The sequence below is a fragment of the Panthera onca genome, chromosome A1, assembly GCF_046562875.1.
Source record: "Panthera onca isolate mPanOnc1 chromosome A1, mPanOnc1 haplotype 2, whole genome shotgun sequence".
NCBI lineage: Eukaryota > Metazoa > Chordata > Mammalia > Carnivora > Felidae > Panthera > Panthera onca.
In genome coordinates this window covers 49,047,323-49,067,200 of record NC_138339.1, presented here as the reverse complement: position 1 = coordinate 49,067,200, position 19,878 = coordinate 49,047,323, and the positions used below count along the sequence as shown (strand labels likewise).

The 19,878-nt window shown below is 44.7% G+C and overlaps 1 protein-coding gene across 8 annotated transcripts in view; it reads right to left on the bottom strand.

The window, feature by feature from the left end:
• Positions 1–7,266: 7,266 nt before the first annotated feature.
• CYFIP2 (cytoplasmic FMR1 interacting protein 2) overlaps positions 7,267–19,878 on the bottom strand; it is a 127,396-nt gene continuing 114,784 nt past the window's right edge. For all 8 annotated transcript variants that reach the window (XM_060634839.3, XM_060634841.3, XM_060634840.3 and 5 more), the window contains 4 exons: positions 19,676–19,770; positions 13,771–14,009; positions 12,077–12,224; positions 7,267–8,985 (listed from right to left, as the gene is read on the bottom strand). In XM_060634839.3, coding sequence (XP_060490822.1) covers positions 8,818–8,985; positions 12,077–12,224; positions 13,771–14,009; positions 19,676–19,770 — 650 coding nt within the window. In that variant the 3' untranslated portion in view covers positions 7,267–8,817. The remainder of the gene's footprint in view (positions 8,986–12,076; positions 12,225–13,770; positions 14,010–19,675; positions 19,771–19,878) is intronic.

The window sequence follows — 19,878 nt, the reverse complement described above, 5'->3', positions numbered from 1 at the left end:
GTCTGGCTCCTTGGTAGAAAGTGTTTGAGAAAAGCCCCAAGCCCCAATGAGGAGACTCTTTGATTTGCCCCTTTTTCGTTGGTCTGAAACTCCAGAAGGCAGAAATCCCTGGGTTTTATTCTGACTAATGAAGGCGGAGCTTAAGGCCTGCATATTTTTAGCTCTGATAGCATCTCACAGCATATTTTCCCAGGGAAACCCTCCACTCTCCCCATTCTGCCGGAAGCTCAAGTGAGACAGTGCCACATCTGGGAGCGAGGGGGTGGGCTGAGAGGGGAGTGGACTGAGGAAATCAGGGTAAATCAAACCAGATGGGGATGTGGGGACTGGTTTGGGGGGCTGGTTATTCTCCTCCTTGCCTAGAGGGAAGCAAATGGGTCTTTGTCCCTTTCTCCCTCCGTCTTTATTCACATTAGGCGAACTGAAGGGAGAGTCAGAACTGACTGCCTCCAACCATCTGCAGGGTCTGGGTCAAAAGTGCCAAATATCATATGTCTCTAAATAATTAAAAGTTCTAAATCACACTATTGAACTATTAGAAAATATGCTCTCTCTTTCTAACAATGAAATATACTTTTATAACACAAAAGAAGTTATATGTCACATCGTGGGTTTTATACGACTGGAAGCTGGCACAACTATCTAAGATGACTGAATTATCATTTTCATATTCCTGGGTGTTTTGTTTTTGGGCCAATGATGTGTGAACGGATAAAACAAATAGGTCATCCATAAGTCAATATGCATTTATGCTAGAAATTTTATCTTTCTTGCCTTCATTTTAGCAACATTATATGTTATGATCAAGATCCCCACCACCTGGCTTTCTTGAGATATAATTGACAAATAAAAATTGTATATATTTAAGGTGTACGATGTGATGTGTGGATATATGTGTACACTGTGAAATAATTGTCACAACCAAGTTAATTGACTCATTCATCACCTCACATAGTTACCTTTCCATTTTGGTGTGGTGAGAACACTATGATCAAGATTTTCAAATTAGACCACCTTTCTTAAGTCACTATAACTCTTTGTTTTTTTATTAATTTCAATTTGAAGAAATTCTGCTCTGATAAGGGGTGGCACCTGAAATCATCAATGAGATTTTTTTAGGGTGTGGCTTCTTTTATTTTTTTTAAGTTTATTTATTTATTTGAGAGAGAGAGAGAGAGACAGAGAGAGAGAGAGAGAGAGCACACAGGAAGAGGGGCACAGGGAGAGAGGGAATCCCAAGCAGGCTCCACACAGCCAGTGGAGAGCCTGATGCAGGGCTCAAACCCACAGACCTGGGATTGTGACCTGAGCCAAGCGAAGTTGGAAGCTTAACTGACTAATCAGGGGCACCATCCAGGTGCCCCCATCAGTAGGATTTTTAAAGCAATACTTAGATGAAAAATTAGGCCAGGTATTTTACATATTACATTCAACTACTGTAAATAGGGGGTCACGTATAATTATTGTAACAGAAAATATTGCAAAACATTTTCATTTTATTATATAAATTTTATTATATAAGCGTTCCTTATGAAATGATTTTCACTGTCTCTTAAAGCAACTTCTGGAGCATATAGTATTTCTGTTATTTCAAGTTTTTCAGTTCTGGGATATTATAAGGAAACCTCCCTAAAAGCAGTATGTGGCTCAGTTTGTTCTGATCTTCCTCAGGACTATACTCTGACCTATAATGGCCAAAAAATAGTTTGTAAACAAGTTAGTTTGACATTATTTGCATGTGAATCTTCTTAATCATGCAAAATATTTTTTGTTTCACTGTTTTGATTTCTTTATATTTCATTGGAATGGCATTTTTTGTTGCATTCTTCACATGCATTTTCATTTAGGAAAGCCAATTTCTCTAAAATTTATAAAAATATATTTTAGTCCCCTTGAAGCAAATTCAGCAAACCTAGATGACTTTTTTTTGGTAATGTTAACAATAGTAAGCAATTGTTCAGACCAAATAACTATAGATACGTAAATTCACAATGAATTTTATTTTCCCTTAAGAACACAACTCACTCTTTGAGGATCTTCTGGGCCTTTATGTAAAGTTTTAGTGCATCTTTTACCTTTGTCTAAACTAAATCCAATTACTTTGGGGAGCCTGGGTGGCTCAGTCGGTTAAGCGGCCGACTTCGGCTCAGGTCATGATCTCGCGGTCCGTGAGTTCGAGCCCCGCGTCGGGCTCTGTGCTGACAGCTCAGAGCCTGAAGCCTGTTTCAGATTCTGTGTCTCCCTCTCTCTGACCCTCCCCTGTTCATGCTCTGTCTCAAAAAATAAATAAACGTTAAAAAAAAATTAAAAAAAAAATCCAATTACTTTAATAGCATTTTGTCAGCAGTTCCATTGAGTGTCTGCGAGTGGTTTATAATGTGAAATCTGATATGTGTTTCGTCAAATATTCTAGCTTTGAACAACAGTTCCATAAACTAGTGTACATAATCTTTTTTGTTTCAAAAAGGGGACATCATCAGAGGCACAGTTGTAGCCATGTTCTCTAGTAATAAATTCAAGCTGTGTGTGCTCATATATGTGGCACAAAAATGCTCCTGGATTTTCGGTTAAAATTGCCATTCTCATTGGCTTGCCCTCTTTCCTCACCTAGGGGCCTCAAGCTTCCCCACTTTCCAAGCAGGACGCATCCCTGGTATCAGTGGCAGCACAATGCACAAAACTTTATTACACTTGTAGGCTTCTGCATTTTAGGACATGGGCAAGCAATCAGGGAAAGGTTCTTCTGAGGCCTGAAAGGCATTGGGCACAGAGTGGATGTTTAGGGCTACCAGTGCTGAAGCAGCACTGAGTATCAGATTGCCAGTGACACAGACGCATGATGCATGAATCTACTCAATAAATGCATCGTTTTGTAGGACTTTGACATTCAGGGCCTGGTCAAGTGTAGAGCTAGGGACAGTGGCGTGTTTAGCCTAATTTAAGCCATTAAGGGTCAGGGCCTTTTCTTGGCCAATATTTGATGTGGGTAGATTCTTTCCCTTCAATCTCTTGGTGCATCTCCTTGTGTTCAGATTCTCATTTTTCAAGTTTAGGAAGATATGGAACCTCTTCCATGAAGTCCTCCTTGATATTGCCCTTACCCTTTCCATCTTAGCCCCAGCTGGAAAAACACTCTCTTTCCTCTGATCTTGAGAAATATTTGGTGTGCCTGTCTCTCGAGATCCCTTAGGATAGAAGTGCTGTGAAGTATATTGTTATATGGTTAGGGGTTAAGACCTTGGACCTGGATCCAGACTTACTGGACTTTGAATTCTAGAGCTCCCTCCCTTACCATCTTTGAGATCTGTAACTCAGTATCTGTATCTGTAAAGTGGGTGCAAATAATAGTGCCTACCTCCTATAAGTTGTGATATTTAAGTGAATAAAAACTTATTTTTTGTGTTTTTTAAATGTTTATTTATGTACTTTGAGAGAGAGAGAGAGACAGATAAAGGGAGAGAGAGAGAGAGAGAGAGATAGAGAATGAATCCCAAGCAGGCTCCACACTGCCAGCACGAAGCCTGATGGGGGCTTGAACCCATGAATCGTGAGATCGTGACCAGAGCCAAAATCGAGAGTCAGATCCTTAACTGACTGAGCCACCCAGGCACCCCTAAGAGCACTTTTTCTGATGCCTGGCATGAGAAAACTCAATAAATAAATAATCTAGTGATTATTAGAATCAACATATTCTCCTTTACATTCTTGTTCACTATGTGCATTTTTAAAAATCCTTTCTACAACTCCAGAAGTTCCTTTAGGTCTGTGGCCATAATTGATTATATAGTTTTGCAAATAGTATTCAAGATGTGTTTCTCAAAGCAATGGCATCCCAGCCTTCGAACAAGTTCAGGGTCCCCAGAGGCAACGGCTTTTTCAGATCTAGCCTTCCTCTTCTCTGGTGTTATAAACCAAATTGTGTCCCCTACTCCCAAATTCCTATGTTAAAATCCTAACCCCCAGTACCTCGGAATGGGACTGTACTTGACAACAGAGCCTTTATTTAACAAGGTCGTTTAGGTAAAATGAGGTCACATGAATGCATCCTAATGCAATATGCCTGGCGTCCTGCTAAGAAGAGGAAATCAGGACCCAAACACACCCGGAGGGAAGACCATGTGAAGACCAAGGGAGAAGTTGGCATCTAAAAGCCAAGGAGAGAGGCTTAGAAGAAACCAGCCCTGCTCTGTGCTGATGGTGCAGAAACTGCTTGCGATTCTCTCTCCCTCTCTCTCTGCCCCTTCCCCCAAAGATAAATAAACTTTAAAAAAAAAATTAAAAAAAGAAGAAACCGACTCTGATGTTACCTTGCTCATGGATTTCTAGCCTCCAGAACTGTGAGAAAGTAAATCTCTGTTGTTTAAGCCACGTGGTCTGTGGTGTTTTGTTATGGCGGCCCTAGCAAATGAATACACTCCTCTGCCCTATTCTCTCCCATTGTGAAAATGCTTCCCCTTTCCATCTGAAACCCTTCAGTACTTTGGCAGGTCCCTGCTTCACAAATTGTGAAGTCAGTGGTCCTTCTCTTGTGGGAGTCTTTTGTTTTTTGAGTTTATTTATTTATTGACAGAGAGAGTGCAAATAGGGTAGGGGCATAGAGAAAGAGGATCCCAAGCAAGCTCAGCACTATCAGCACAGAGCCCGATGTGGGACTCGAACTCACAAACTGTGAGATCATGACCTGAGCTGAGACCAAGAGTCTGTCGCCTGAGTCACCCACGCACCCCTCCTGTGGGAGTTTTTGGTGCTTGTTGTTTTGTTTGCATCTAACACAGACTTCCATGTTCTTAGCCCAGTAGTTTTCAAGGTATGTTCCATGAGAGGATCATTCGTGTTGCAGAGAAAGGGGTTTCTGAAGTCATGGTCACTGCGTGATGTGGTGTTATTCCAGGCTGATTAGGCTGCAGGACTCAGAGCATTGCAGATCTTCGAGAAGGGAAACAGCATGAGCTGTTCCCCACGTCCATGTGACCACAGAACCCTCTTACCACTGAGCATCTTTCAGGACTAATACCAACCGTGCCCCAACTACACCAGCTCAAATGTACAACCTCTAATGATGAGAATCCTTGGAAGTGGCAACACATGGCTGAGAAAGTCTTCAAGTTTGTGAAGTAGGCCCCTCAATGTAGGCCACTGGGACATTACCTGAAATCAGGATATTAGACCTGGAAAGGACCTCAGATCATTTTGTCCAATTTGAAGATAAGGAAATGGAGGCCCTGAGAGATTAGAGGGTTACCCCAGGCCACAGGCGAGGGGGAGTCACCAATGACCTAGGACTCGTCTTTGTGAGTGGCCTTTGGGAAAGCTGCTGCTGTGAAAAACATGAGACTCCACACACTGGTGTCAGTTTTCACACACAACTTTGTAGTGTTCTTCTGGTGTCATCCTTTCTGAGGAGTGTGAGAGGTACCTTCAGCCTGGTAACTCCCTTGCCACCATGCCGGGCCTCCTCCTGATCCCAGGCTCTGCTCAATCTCCCTCACCCAAAGCCCTGAAAAGTCCAGTGGCCTGAAGTCTAGTTTTGGGGTCGGGACCGGTTGACCAGTCCATTAGCATGACAGCAAAAGCTCAGGCTTTGAAGCTGGGTTCAAATCAGAGTGGTCACTTAGCAACGGTGTGAAAGTGAACACACTGCACAGCCTGTCTGTCCAAGGTGGGATACAGCACATAAAGTGACTGTGGCTGATTCAAAGGAATGGAAGAATAGGACTTAGCATGCTGCCTGCACACATTAGTTCCCATCCTTCCTCTTAAAATAGAGATCACTCAGTGAGAGCATGGAATTCTGAAGAGCAGCAACTATTGCCAGTACCTTATCTAGCATAAACCAATTTGTAAAGGTAATGCCTCCAGCGAGAAAGCAAAGCCAGCCATTAGTTTAGGGCACAATGACCAGCTATACCTTTATCACCTTCCATTCTCTTTCAGACTGTTTCCTCAGTCATCGGTGTTCATGTGGCCTTCCACAGATCAAGGAGCCCTGGAACAGGACCAGGAATCAAGACCAAGATGCTGGTTTGGAAGCAGTTTTAATGGAGATGTAGAGATGGAAATGTTTATCAACTCAACACAGGTACCCCAAAATACAAAGCAAAATATCATCTTCAGCTGCATAGCAAATATGATTTAAGAATTTAACATCATGATTTGATCACAAGCGTAAATATAAGTCACCATAAATAAATGTAAATTCATTGTACAAAAATTCCCAACAACTCTTAATACAAATATGGTACATTTGACAGTTTTTGAAACAATTTTTTTTAAACTTTTTAAAACCTAAGATTTTTTTTTCCTGCTTCTTAGACACACAAAAAAATCAAATCAAAAGGAGGCAGTAATACCAGGGAGGAAAGAATGTTAAAGCTGTTTGGTATTCATAAATAAATGTTGCTGGCGAGCCAGGGAAATGAAATGTCTTTCATTTAGGTGAAGACCTCAATTTACCAGGATCAAGTCTCTTGAGGATAATAGGATTCTACCCAAGGGGTCAAATTCAGGGTTACAGATGCAGAATTGGAAGGACAGGTTATTGAAATAGCAATCTCCTCAAATGGATGACCCAAATCTCCACAAAGGCAATGATCATGGATTTGGAATAATCTCTAGGACTTAATAGCCAGTCACCTATCTGAAAGAGCCACTGTCCCCGGACAGGACTGAAGATTCTCTGCAGCTTAGAGATTTTTTTTTGGTGCGTTTTGAAGGTGTGTTCCCCATGTAGTTCTATCATGTGGTGTGTGTAGCCTCTCCCTTTTGCCTTTGGCGCATCTATGGTCACCAAGAAGAAAAAAATTAAAAAATCAGAATAGGAAGTCGCATCTAAGGATGAGAGGATCTGCCGGTCCACCCTGAATCACTTTCCTACCCTACAGATATTTTCTTTCATCGCTTCTCGGCCTTTTGGCTAAGATCAAGTGCAGATATTTTCTTTCATGGCTCAGAAGGAGCTCAAAGCCCAAGTTAGTGGTGGAAAGACCCTCTACAGCAGTGGTCCTCAGATTTCCTTGTGCAACAGTACAACAAAGAGGGCTTGTGGATAGTGCAGATTTCCCTTACTCTGGTTAATTGGTTTGAGGTACGGCCCAGGAATCTGCATCCAATGTGCTAATCTCAGGACATGTTGATATAGGCCTTTGGACCACATTTGATGAGCCCTTCTTTCCTCCCTGGTGGGCACAGTGTATCACACAACCTCTTGCTATGGACTGTTCTGCTCTTTCCATGGGGTTAAAATGGGCCATCTGTTAATGGTAACCATTTCCATTCATCCACCCTAAGGGAGGGGATCATTATTGTTCTATTTTTCTCACTTTTCTTTTCCTCCCTGGGTTGGGGATGAGATATCAAATGTCTCACTTTTATTTTCTTACAAGCTCAGGGTCCCAGGCTTCTTTGAGCAAGAGGTGCTCTGTAATGAGACATTCATTCCCAAAGCCTTCCATCCTTCTAACCAGTCTCCCTATGCTCACTGGGAGATTCTGCAGACTTTTGGTTGAGTCTGAGAAATGCACATAGATATGCCCCTGTGCGATATGCCCCAGGCCTCAAAATCTAAGTTAAAGAGAACTAAGGATGTTGAGAGTAAAAGATAAAATGTCCTAGGAATCTTTCAGCTTCTAGGACAATGGAAGTACCGATTCAGTAGAACAGGACTCCTTTTCTGGGAGTGCATCCTGGTATTAAAAGCTCATTGACAAGTGTTATTTATATTCCTCACCTCCCTGACTCCAATATGTTTTGGGCTTCTGTTGAAATAACCCCTTAATATTTTCTTTCTCGTGGGAGTGTTCCTTGATGAAAGAGTCTGTGCAGAGAAGCTGTCCCTAATTTGGTCACTGGCTAATGCGGTGGGCAGTGCATGACTGACCTGTTCCATGCTGCATCCCCAGTGTCCACTGCCCTGTGCAGCTTGGTGCTCACAGTATTTGCTTGATGAATAAAGGAACCGCCTCCTCACCAAGCTGAGATGGTCTAATGGCTTTCTGTTTCGGGCTATAGAATTCCTGGCTGTGTTAATAAATACTGTTTCTGCACAACAAGCCTGACCATCTTCCTACCATAACTTCACTAAGTAAGATACGATTATGAATGCATTTCTGAGTTCTCTCTAGGAGCACCCTGAGAGGGGAGTGGGGTTTGGGGAGTCCAGGGACATCCAGGGCCACCACCATCTATCATGGTGTCAGTACCAGGAACCTCGTCTTCTGTTTCCCATGGCTCTCAGTGTCTGGTCCATGACTGCTGTGGGTGCTAGAATCCTTGGCACCCAGGGCAGGTGGAGATGTCACCTCGGAAAATGCGGGGAGGGAGCCAGAGGAGGAGAGGGAGTCGGTACATGGACATACTCCTGTCAGCTCAGACTGGTATCTCGGGGTACGGCCATGCTCTTTTCTCCAGCTCTGAGACTTCACTTCTGAGGTCACGTGTGGGCACTGGGTAGGAGGTCACCATTTGGGAGCAGGTCTTGAGAAGCAACCATGGATGTGGGGTGGGGCTGTGAGATGGAGAAGGGGTGAGACTAGGGCTCTTAATACAGCTGAGGGGAAAAAAGAAAAGAAAAAGCACATACTGCCCTGTTTCTTTTGATTTTTTTTTTTTCATTTACGCTATGGAGAAACCACCATGGAGATGTCATGGGAGAGCATGCACAGGCCCAGCCCTTGGGAGGTGTAGATGTGTTTGGGGAGGTTCTTGTTTGTGTCCAGGCCTATCCCATATGCTGTCCAGGAGGACCCTGTTGCAGGCTGGCCATGGCTTTCTCTCTCCTGCTTCTTCTCCTCCAGGTCGAGGGTCTGCAGGACCTTCCGCCTAGCAGGTGGTGGCCAAGGACTGGTGGATGGGTGGCTGGAAGCAACGTACGTGCTCTACGGTGGAGCTGTCCGTCTCCACGGACTTCATGTACTTGTTCAGGATGGCAAAAACCTCATTGTTCAAGATCTGGTACTTCCTAATTCTGTCTGCCATCTTCTTCAGTGGCTGCAGAAGGACAGGGATGTGCAGGTTAGGGGCAGGAGGAAGGGACAGAGGGGAAAAAAAAGGAAGAGCAAGAGAAGAGTTCAGTGAAGTTGGGCTTCAGGGTCTTGATGCTTCAATGATCACGTCACTCTCTTGCTTAAGGGCCTTGTATGGGTTTCCAGAACTTAGCAATCAAATCTTAACTTGGCCATAAAACCCTTTGTGAGTTTTGAAACTTACTACAAAGCTAGAGTCATCAAAATAGTACGGCACTGGAATGAAGACAGATACACAGATCAATGGAATAGACAGCCAAGAAATAAACTCCTCCATATATGGTCAAAGGATTTTTAACAAGGGTGCAAAAAAACATTCAATGGAGACAGTATGGTGTTTTCAATAAATGGTGCTGGGAAAACTGGATATTCACATGTAAAGAATGAAGCTGGATCTTTACCTTACACAACATAAAAACAAAAACCAAAAACAAACGTTGAAATGGTTTAAAGACCTAAACATAGGAGCTGAAACTATAAAACTCAGAAGAAAACATGGAGGAAAACCTTCATGAAACTGACTTTGGCAATTATTTCTTCAATGTGACACCAAAAGCACAAGTAATGAAAGCAAACATAGGGGTGTTTGGGTGGCTCAGTTGGTTAAGCGTCCGACTTCGGCTCAGGTCATGATCTCACGGTCCGTGAGTTCGAGCCCCACGTTGGGCTCTGTGCTGATAGCTCAGAGCCTGGAGCCTGCTTCAGATTCTGTGTCTCCCTCTCTCTCTGACCCTCCCCCATTCATGCTCTGTCTCTCTCTGTCTCAAAAATAAATAAACATTAAAAAAAATTAAAAAAAAAAAAAGAAAACATAAACTGAACTACATCAAAATTAAAAACTTGTTTGCATCAAAGGACACTATTAACAGAGTGAACAGGCAACCCATGGAATGGGAGAAAGTATCTGCAACTCAGTGTCTGATAAGGGACTAATATTCAGAATATATAAATATATCCAGAATATATAAAAATATCCAGAATATATATCCAGAACATATAAATATACATAATATCCAGAATATATAAATATAAATGTATATATATACACAACAAAAAACAGTCCAATTAAAAAGTGAGCCAAAGGGGCACCTGGGTGGCTCAGTCAGTTGAGCGTCTGACTCTTGATTTTGGCTCAGGTCGTGATCCCAGGGTCATGGGATCGAGCCCCTGTGTTGGGCTCTATGTTGAGCATGGAGTCTGCTTAAGATTCTCTCTCTCTCTCTCTCTCTCTCTCTCTCTCTCTTTCTCCCCCTCTCTCTGCCACTCTCTCCCACTTGCATGCATGCTCTCTCTGTAAAAATAAAATACATCTTAAAAAAAAAAGTGAGCAAAGGACTTGAATAGCCATTTCTCCAAAGAAGATAAACAAACAGCTGATAAGCACATGAAAAGATTCTCAACATTACTAGTCATTAGGAAATGGGAATCAAAACCAGAATGAGATACCCCTCCACATCCATTATGATGGCTATTACCAAAAACCCCAGAGAATAACAAAGGCTAGGAAGGATGGGGGAAAACTGGAACTTGTGCATTGCTGGTGGGAATGTAAAATGGTGCAGCCACTACTGAAAATGGTATGGCAGTTCCTCAAACGTTAAAAATAGAATTAGCGGGATGCCTGGGTGGCTCAGTTGGTCAAGTGTCCAACTTTTGATTTTGGCTCAGGTCATGAGCTCACAGTTCGTGGGACTGAGCCCCACACTGGGCTCTGTGCTGACAGTGTGGAGCCTGATTGGGATTCTCTCTTTCCCTCTCTCTCTGCCCCCAACCCCCGGCCCATGCTCTCTCTTTCTCTCTCTCAAAATAAATAAATAAACTTAAAAAAAAAAAAATGGAGTTAGCATATGACCCAGCAATTCCACTTCCTAGGTATATACAAAAGAAATGAAAGCAGGAACCTGAACAGATATCTGTGCACTCATGACCACAGCAGCATGTTCACAATAGCCAAAAAGTGGAAGCAACTCAAGGGTTCATCAGTGATAAATGGATAAACAAAATGTGGTATATGCACACACTAGAATATTATTCAGCCTTAAAAATGAAGAAAATTCTGATACGAGCTACAACGTGGTAAACCGGGAGCACATGCAATAATCCAGTCACAAAAGGACAAATACTGTATGATTCCTCCTATGTGAGTCCCTGGCGTAGTCAGATCCTAGAGACAGAAGGTGGAAAGGTGGTTACCAGAGTCTTGGGGGAGGAGAGACTAGGGAGTTAGAGTTCAATGGGAACAGTGCTTCAGTTTGGGAAGCTGAAAAAGTTCTGGAGATGGAAGGTGGTAACGGCTGCGTGACAGAGTGAGCGTACCTAATACCACAGCACCACACATTTAGAGACCGTTAAGATGGCAACTTTGATGTTTTATGTATGTTCTACCACAGTGGCAAAAAACAAACACAAATAAAACAAACACCCTTTATGAGGTAGCTCCTGCTTCCTTCTCCTTTCAGCTAGTCCTAGAGACCCACGCTCTGTTCCAGCCACACATCTTCATGTCTCTGTGCATTTGCTATGGCTGTTCCCTCTGCCTGGAACATCCTCCCCACGCTGCACCCCATTTTTTGCCTGGTTATTGGCTGCTGGTCATTCTGGACTCAGCTCAAGTGCTGTCTCCATGAGACGCCTTCTCTGGCCACCCCTCCCCACCTGTCCCCTCAGCCCAATTTAGACAGCCCTTGTCAGTGCGCCCCAGTGGCCCTGCTTACTCCACGGCCGCGTTTCTCCCATCCCCGTGCCTGTACGACTTCTGTGTTCAGTGAGAGTTTGTGTGGATGAGGCACCGGTATCAGCAGTCTGACTGGCACAGGGAAGGGGTAATTCAGGTCTGGAGCCCGGCCCAGCCCTGCGGGGTGACCTGATTCATCCCAGCAGGTTATGAGCAAGTGACTCATGGCTTCCTATAAGAAGGTCCCCGGCCACTGAGCATCTTTGTACCTACCTGTGGTGTGGGGACTTGGCCTCCACAAGCAGCTCACCCTCCTTTTCAGATGAAAGCCTGCCTGTCAGGCCCGGCCCCGCCTCCCTGGCCCCAACCATGAGCTGCTTACCACATTCTTAATGACCTCATCCTTCCCGTCCTGCCTCTGTACTTTTAGCAGGTGGTAACAGAAGTCAAACAGGTCGAAGCGACGCTGCTGGCCCAGCAGGACGATGATGGAGCAGCCGGCCCAGTTCAGACCGTCACCAAAACACTGCCTGGGAGTGGGGAGAGGAAGCAGCTAGAGTGAGGGGCAGGGAAGGGCAGGGGGAGGGCTCTGGGGCCAGGAGTACAGACAGTGAGCAAGCCCGTCCCTGGGTCAATCCTCTTCATCTGTAAAGTGGGTACAAGGAAAGATGTGAGCATACGTTCACTTGTTCCAGGGACCGTGGTTACGTTATAAATCCTCCTAACCACAAAGAGGTGTCAGCCTATTAGCCACTGATGGAAAAATCACCTTTGTGGAAAACAAATTTGCAGGGAAAAAAATTCAACCAGTCCTTGAGATTTACGTGGCTGATTAGAATTCAGATGAGAATGTGTCTGACCTCTCTGTAAAGGAGCTACAGGAATGCTTGTGAGGCGAAGGACCATCTCAAACCAGGGGACCAAGTGGCCCACGCAGGCTCAGAGGGCAGGGATGGGGCACGGTGTGTGGACGAGCAGACACTATTGGTGTGGGGCGGGGGGGAGCTGTGAGTCCTCCTGGGCTGGTGAGGCTCAGCCTGCATGCCTCCTGCACGCAGCAGCATCTTGGGCGATTTTGGAGGCCGTGGGGTCGTCTCTCTGCTGTTTTCTTGTCCTCAAGCAGCAGCTGCAGCCTGATGGCCAGGTTTCCCTGCTTCTCCATCACCGTGGCTAAAGGGAAGGCCCAGCAGCTGCTCTGAAAACAGCTTTCCCGGCCCACTCCCAGCACCACTGCCTCCAGGATCCTCTGCCTCTCACTTGCTTGTTCTCCAGGAGGACAGGACTTGTCTTCTTCACCACTCTGTTCTTGGTGTGTGTAGCTGGGTGAGGGAAGGAAGAACTGGAATCTGCTTCTGTCTTCTCTGGGGGTAGGACTGGGTTACTCTAGAAGGCTTCCTGGTTTTCAGGAGTGTAGGCCTCATGAGGCAGGACTGTGTGAGCAAGTTAGGGCATGAACCTCAGCTGGGGAGGCCTTGCTCTCTTTTCTATGAATCCTGGAATTTTGTGAGGGGTGAGGTGGACACTGGGCTTCTCAGTGACAAAGCCTCAGCAGGGCTCCCTCCTGCCCACATGATCAGGGCAGCTTCCGGTCTTGGAAAAACCAGGCCCTGAGGGGTCCTCGACCCCAGGGCACATGCTCACGCACACACTCCTCTGCCTCCAACCACTTGTTGCTCTTCCTGGAATGTCCTCTCCTCCCCTCTAAGGTTTGAATCCCAGGCAATGTTCAAGGCTCAGATCTACTGTGTGATTTACATTCCAAAAACTCACTCCGCTCTCTTCTCAGGCACCTGTCACCCTTCCTGCCCTTCCTGCCAAGCAACCTCATTCAATGTGCCTTATGTCTATGCATGTTGTCTCTGCTCAGCCCTGTAAACCCCATGAGGCCAGGAACCAGCTACTTTTGCTCAGTACTGGTGTCTGTCCAGCACCTGGCACATCTATGTATTCAGCGAGCAGCTATTGGACAATCTGCCCCTGCCCACCTTTCTGGGTGAGCTCTGGTAGCCTGGTGACTCTTGGTCGGGGGAGACACACACGTCGGGCGGTGACCCAGCCTTCCCGGAGGGTACTCACTCGGCTGTGAACTCATTAGTCCCCACAGGGATGCAGTAGACGAACTGCATGGCACTCCAGAGCCGGTGGAACTCTACACACTCATCAACGTGCATGACGCCATTGGTGGGCGGTGGGCCCCGCCAGATGGGGTCCTGTAGGTAGCTCCGGATGCGCGTCAGGATGACCTCAAACATGGACAGGCCGCAGCACAACCGCTCCTTGGTCAGCAGGTCGCCCTCCCGGGCGATGGCGATTTGCTGGTAACAGAAGAGTGCATAAACCTTCTAGCCTTACCTCGGACCCTGTCTTCCACCTCTCATGGGGGATTCCCAAATCCTACAGCTGGCTGTACCTGGGATTCGTTTACCCACAGCAGGGCACTAACTTTGTAAACCTTAGTGCAATAGTAGGGAGTCTTGTGGCAAGACTTATTGTGGTAAGTAAAATCTAGGAGCCATCAAAGAGGAAGAGTCCATTAAAAAAATCCAGGTCTATCACATCATGGAATGTCATGCATCCACTGCAGAGACTGAGATGAAACTACTACCAGTTCACACTCACTGAGTGTGTGTGTAACATGTCAGGCCTGTTCTAAGCTACTTATACCTCACATCAACCCCATGAAAGAGGGAACAATCCCATGAAACACTGACACTGTTATCCCCGTTGTACAGATGAAGAAACTGATGTTCAGAGAGGCAGCTAGTGAACGGTAAAAGCTTGGATTTGAACCCTAGTCTAGATCTATGGCTTAAATTATTACGTGAATACACAGCAAGTTTCAAAAAAGGATGTATACTATAATCCTATTAAACACATCAACAACATACAATCCCATAGACAAACAAAACTATATGTGGGGTGTGTGTGTGTGTGTGTGTGTGTATAAAATAGTTTAGAAGGAAATGTGAACTGTGGGAGCAGATAGGCTTGGCGAAGCACACAGGATTTTCACTTTTTACTTTAAATACTTCTGTACAGTTGAATGTTCTACAAAAAGCATATGTTACTCTTTAAACATTTGCCACTGATTTTACAGGATCATCTCCTATTAGAAATCCTCTAACCATTGTAAACTATCTCTATTAATAATTTAAACTGGCTTCACATGTAGGTCCTCGTTACTGCATCTCTAATAATCAGCCGGCTAGACAAGCACATCAAAACACATTACTGTCTGCATTATGAGTAAAAATGTCTAGGGGTAGAGATCTCAAAACCATCTGCAAATGGTAGATAGACATTAACATTTAAGGTCAAAGTAAGGTCTCCAAATCTTGGGACAAGGCTAAAGAGTACTGGTCTCTGAGATGGAGAGGTCCACATGGCACTCACGGGGTCAGCTCTCCAGAAGGAAGTCTCCCCAGAGAGCTCATGTGACAGAGTGCCTGGAAGGGGCCTACCTGACTTCTCCCTTTAAGCTATCACGCTGGAGCCCCTAGAAGGAGAGCAATCTCTAAATTAATCCACAGAAGGAAATAAATCAGGAAACACAATGCTGGAGCCCATTAGGAAAATGGGCTATGGGCTTAGTTGTCATGACAACTATAAACTGAAAGAAGTCTAGCACAAAAAAAAAAAAACGTAAATTGGGGAAGACAAATTTGTGTTTCAAACATGAAGGAGAGGGAGCCCTGATTCAGGCTGACTCATATTGATTCTATAGGCAGAGAAAGCTCCTGAGCAGAGAAGAGACCATTTAATTTGTCACAGTTGGCTAGAAGTGTCTTCAAAAGAATCCTGAACCTGGTGTTTCATTCTGTTCTTACCAGGCAACGCTCTAGACTGGTATTTGGACCCTGAAAGGGCTCTCCACTCAGAAATAGAGGGCCTGGTACAGGGAAGGTGCTCAGTAAATAAATAAAGGACCCATATTTGTTCTCAAGTCATGGATATTCCTCTTCATCAGTTAACACAGAGAATTCTGGTTCACTAATTAATCTCCTGGGCATCTAGGTAGTCTGAATCAATCCCCAGGGCCCGACAATCGTGTTGGGGAAAAATCAGCAATGGGTTTATAAGTCTGTAGACAGACTTTGAACTCTGGTGACCTCCCCGCTACAACCAACCAAAGGGCCCGAGACTGAAATGGTTTAGGGGCTTTGTCCCTTTGCCTTGGAGAAGCATTTACCCTTACAGTTTCTCCTGGGAGGGAGCTGTAAAAGTAACACACAGTCACTTGGATAAATACGGAAAAACATTTTCAAAACATTATAAGAAAATAAAAATCTCCCATGAACCCCATTACCTAGAAATGTGTAACACATCACGTCTAAGAAATGAGGTTTCCTAGAGCATGGATATATGATTTGTGTTTATGTATGTGAGTGTGTGTATGCATCTATATTTAACAGAATTTGTTTATCTTGCTTTTTTTCTCTTCAGATAGCAGCAATCTAAGAAAACTATTTCCTTCAATATTTTCAGTACTCTAATTTTTAATGGTTACATAAAATGGCCATTGATACATCATCATTTATCGAGTCTTCTACACTTTTTTTATTTTTATATTTTTTATGCTTATTTATTTTTGAGAGAGAGAGAGAGAGAGAGAGAGAGAGAGAGCGCGAGCATGATCAAGGGACGGGCAGAGAGAGGGAGACACAGAATCGGAAGCAAGCTCCAGGCTTGGAGCTGTCAGCACAGAGCCTGACATGGGGCTTGAACTCACGAACTGTGAGATCATGACCTGAGCCAAAGTCGGAACACTTAACCGACTGAGCCACCCAGGCGCCCCTTGAGTCTTCTACTCCGATTATTTTAAAGTGTTTACAAATTTTCATTATTGCAGACAATTCTTAAGCAACTGTCCTCCTATGTAATACTTTTTAAGCTTATCTCTGATCACTTTCTTAGGATATAATCCTAGAAGGAGGAGTAGGATGATGCAGTTGAAGTGTGTACATATTTTAAAAGGCTTTTGCTACCTAGCAGCACACTGGTCTGCAGACAGGCAGAAGCACTCTGTACCCTCTGCGTGAAGTCCGCACCTTTTACCCTCATTAGCACTCTGTTCCCAGTAAGCAAAGTTCTTTGCCAACTTGAGAGATGAAAAATTGTACCCTAGTCTTTTAATTTCCATTTCAGTGATTACAGGTAAGGTTGAACACTTTCACTCTTTGTTGGCATTTATACTTTTCAGGGTGTGAGTTTTCTTTCATGTCCTTTTTCCTTTTTGCTTTGAAAAAAGTGCACTAATGATTGTTTGCAGCAAAGGCTCTCAATTTGTGACTTGGTTTTATGTACATATATATGGGATGTGTTTCATATACATTTCATCCAGTTCTTTTCTACCCTAACTCAACGTGGGGGGGGGGGGTGGATTTTTCTCTCTCTTCCTGCCGTTCTTTTCTGAGTTAACAAGGGAACAGAAAAAGCATCTGTGAAAATAAATGTGGAAATAAATTTCTTCATGGAACACTTTGATTACGTTTAGTGCCCTTTGGAGGAGAATGGTATCTCGATATCCTTGGTATCATCCTTTGGGTTTTTTGAAAGTCTTTTAACTTATTTTTGTTCATCACAACAATCATGAAAGATGGCTCAACTATGGCAGCCAAACACCCATTAGCCCATTTCACAGGCGGGGAAACAAAGACTGAGATATTCAATGTCTAGCAGTAGATTATGCATCAATTCAGGCGTGAAGCTGGAACAAGGACCCCTGGCTAGTGTGCTTTCCATGGTAGCACCGGAGATCAAATCAGGTCACCTGACTATGTCCCAGAAATCAATGCAAACAGTATGACACCATCAAAACCTCTTAACTTTAAACATGTGGCAGGATCTCCCTTGTTGCTCACTTAGATATTATGTGAGTCCCCTGAACCCCAGCTAGCCTGGAAGGTCATATTTTGTTAACTTTTCTTCGGTCTATGGGACGACTAAATTTTGGACTATTCCTTGAGGGCTGGGAGACAGAAAACTGGCACTTCCTCTCCAGCCTCCAGAATGTCTAGGCTTTTGTTGGTCAAATACTCAGCATTTGACAAATTGAGATTTCTAACAGTCCCAAGGAAATGGTGTTCGCCAGAACAGGGAAGGAATTTACAGTCTTCTAAGTGGAAACACATGCCAAACCCTGGATGTGAGAGGCCAGATTCTTGTAGGATGACACCAACAGTGGAGCAGACACATTTCTATGTCGCCGGCTTGGGGGATTTCTCCCTAAAAGGAAATCTTTAGAGGACTCCTCTGCTCAGCCTCTGAAGGCCAAAAAAAAAAAAAAAAAAAAAAGTGTGCATACTCCACAGGATCTGAATTCTCCCCGTGGTGACTCCAAGGACCCAGATGCCACCGAACACTGAGTCACGGTTTTCAGTAGGAGGTGGGTGGCACACAGGTGGTCTGGTGATGGCTGCTCAGGAGCCTGAGGACGGAGCAGATTGGGTCCTGCCATGTGCTCCAAATACTTGCCCTGATTTTTGAGAGAAGAGGCTGCCTTCTGCCCCCTCGCTGAGGATGTGAGTCCTTCAGACTCATCAGCTTTGGTGGTACGAGCAGAGAGGACCCATGGAATGCAAGTCTGAGTGCATACTGGAACCCCAAACCTTTTGAACAGTTGGCAAAGGCGAACAACACACACCCACCCTGGCTCGTCTCACCAGGGCGCCCCATTTCTCTACCTGCGGAATTCCTCCCCTGGCCTCCTGAAAATGTGCAGATCACTCAAATCAACTTGGAAGGAGACAGCACGAGATCCTTGTTGTGTCCCTCCCCTTTTCTCTTCCTGATTCCTGCCACTGTCTTGAGTTCTCTGAGGCAGGGGTCCTGCCCCACTCATCCTCATGTGCAGAACAACTGGCACTGGTGTGTAAATATTAATTTTTGTTTCAAAGATTTTATTTTTAAGTAGTCTCTACACCCGAAGTGGGGCTCGAACTCACAACCCCGAGATCAAGAGTCGCATGCTCTATTGGCTGAGCCAGCCAGGCGCCCCTGCAAAAACTGATTTTAATTACAGCATTAACACATGAGCTTATTCACTTTTGAAAAGATTACAGCATTACAGATAAAGCTGACGTGTCCTGTGATCACTGCCCTGTCTCTGTCTCTTTCACCTCTCTTCAGAGGGTGCCGCTCTTATGAACTACGAGTATACCATCTTTCAGGAAAAGCTTCACTGATATGGTTTTGTTGTATTCATTCTTCACCTAACTGTGCTCTTATGATCGATACACATTGATGCACCTAGATCTCGTTTTTCATTTTCATTATTATATAGAAAGTATTGAGCATTCAATGAACTTTACCACATTTTATTTAGTCAACCCTCTGTTGGTTGTTTCTAGTTTTTGCTTTAACAAACAATGCTACAGTCAACATCCGTGTTCCTGTGTTTTTCCAGCAAAGATATCCAGAAGTGAATCACTGGTTCTCAGGGTGTGTGGAGGTTGAATTCTGAGAGGCAACTTACTCCTGTACTAACAGAATTCCTGATGCTAATAGAAGCACAATAGATACTTGTCTGACTTCCTTCTTTCTGGGTGGAATAGCTGATACACGGTGTAGAAGAAAGAACTCAGGCCTGAGAAATAGCAAATCTCATTCCAGACCTGACCCTGCCACTAACAGGCTTTGTAGACATTCCTCTCTCTGTGCCTCAGTCTCCCTGCCTGTCAAATGAGGGGGTTAGACCAAAGGCTCTCCTTCTAAAGTTCCTTTTGGTTCTCAGAGTCCACGATACAAGTATGGTACCTGGGGCACCTGGGTGGTTCAGTCGGTTAGGCGTCCGATTCTTGATTTCAGCTCAGGTCATCATCTCACAGTCTGTGGGTTCGACCCCCATGTCAGGCTCTGCGCTGAGGGCGTGGAGTCTGCTTGGGATTCTGTCTCCCTCTCTTTCTCTGTTCCTCCCCTGCTTGCTGTCTATCTCTCTCAAAACAAATAAAAATAAATCTTAAAAAAAAAAGAAGGATCGTACCTGAGGGGTCCCCAGCCGCTCTATCAGAGGGACCAGGTGAAGAGGGGCATACTTGGCCTCCAGGCGTTTCATCCGGACCTCCAGACGCTCCCCTTCTGCAAAAGGAGCAGCAGAGCAGGAAATGAGACTCAGGGCACCCTGGGGGACCTGAGGAACGAAAAACTCCCAGAGGACCGGTGACGTATCTGTGTTCCAAAACTTGG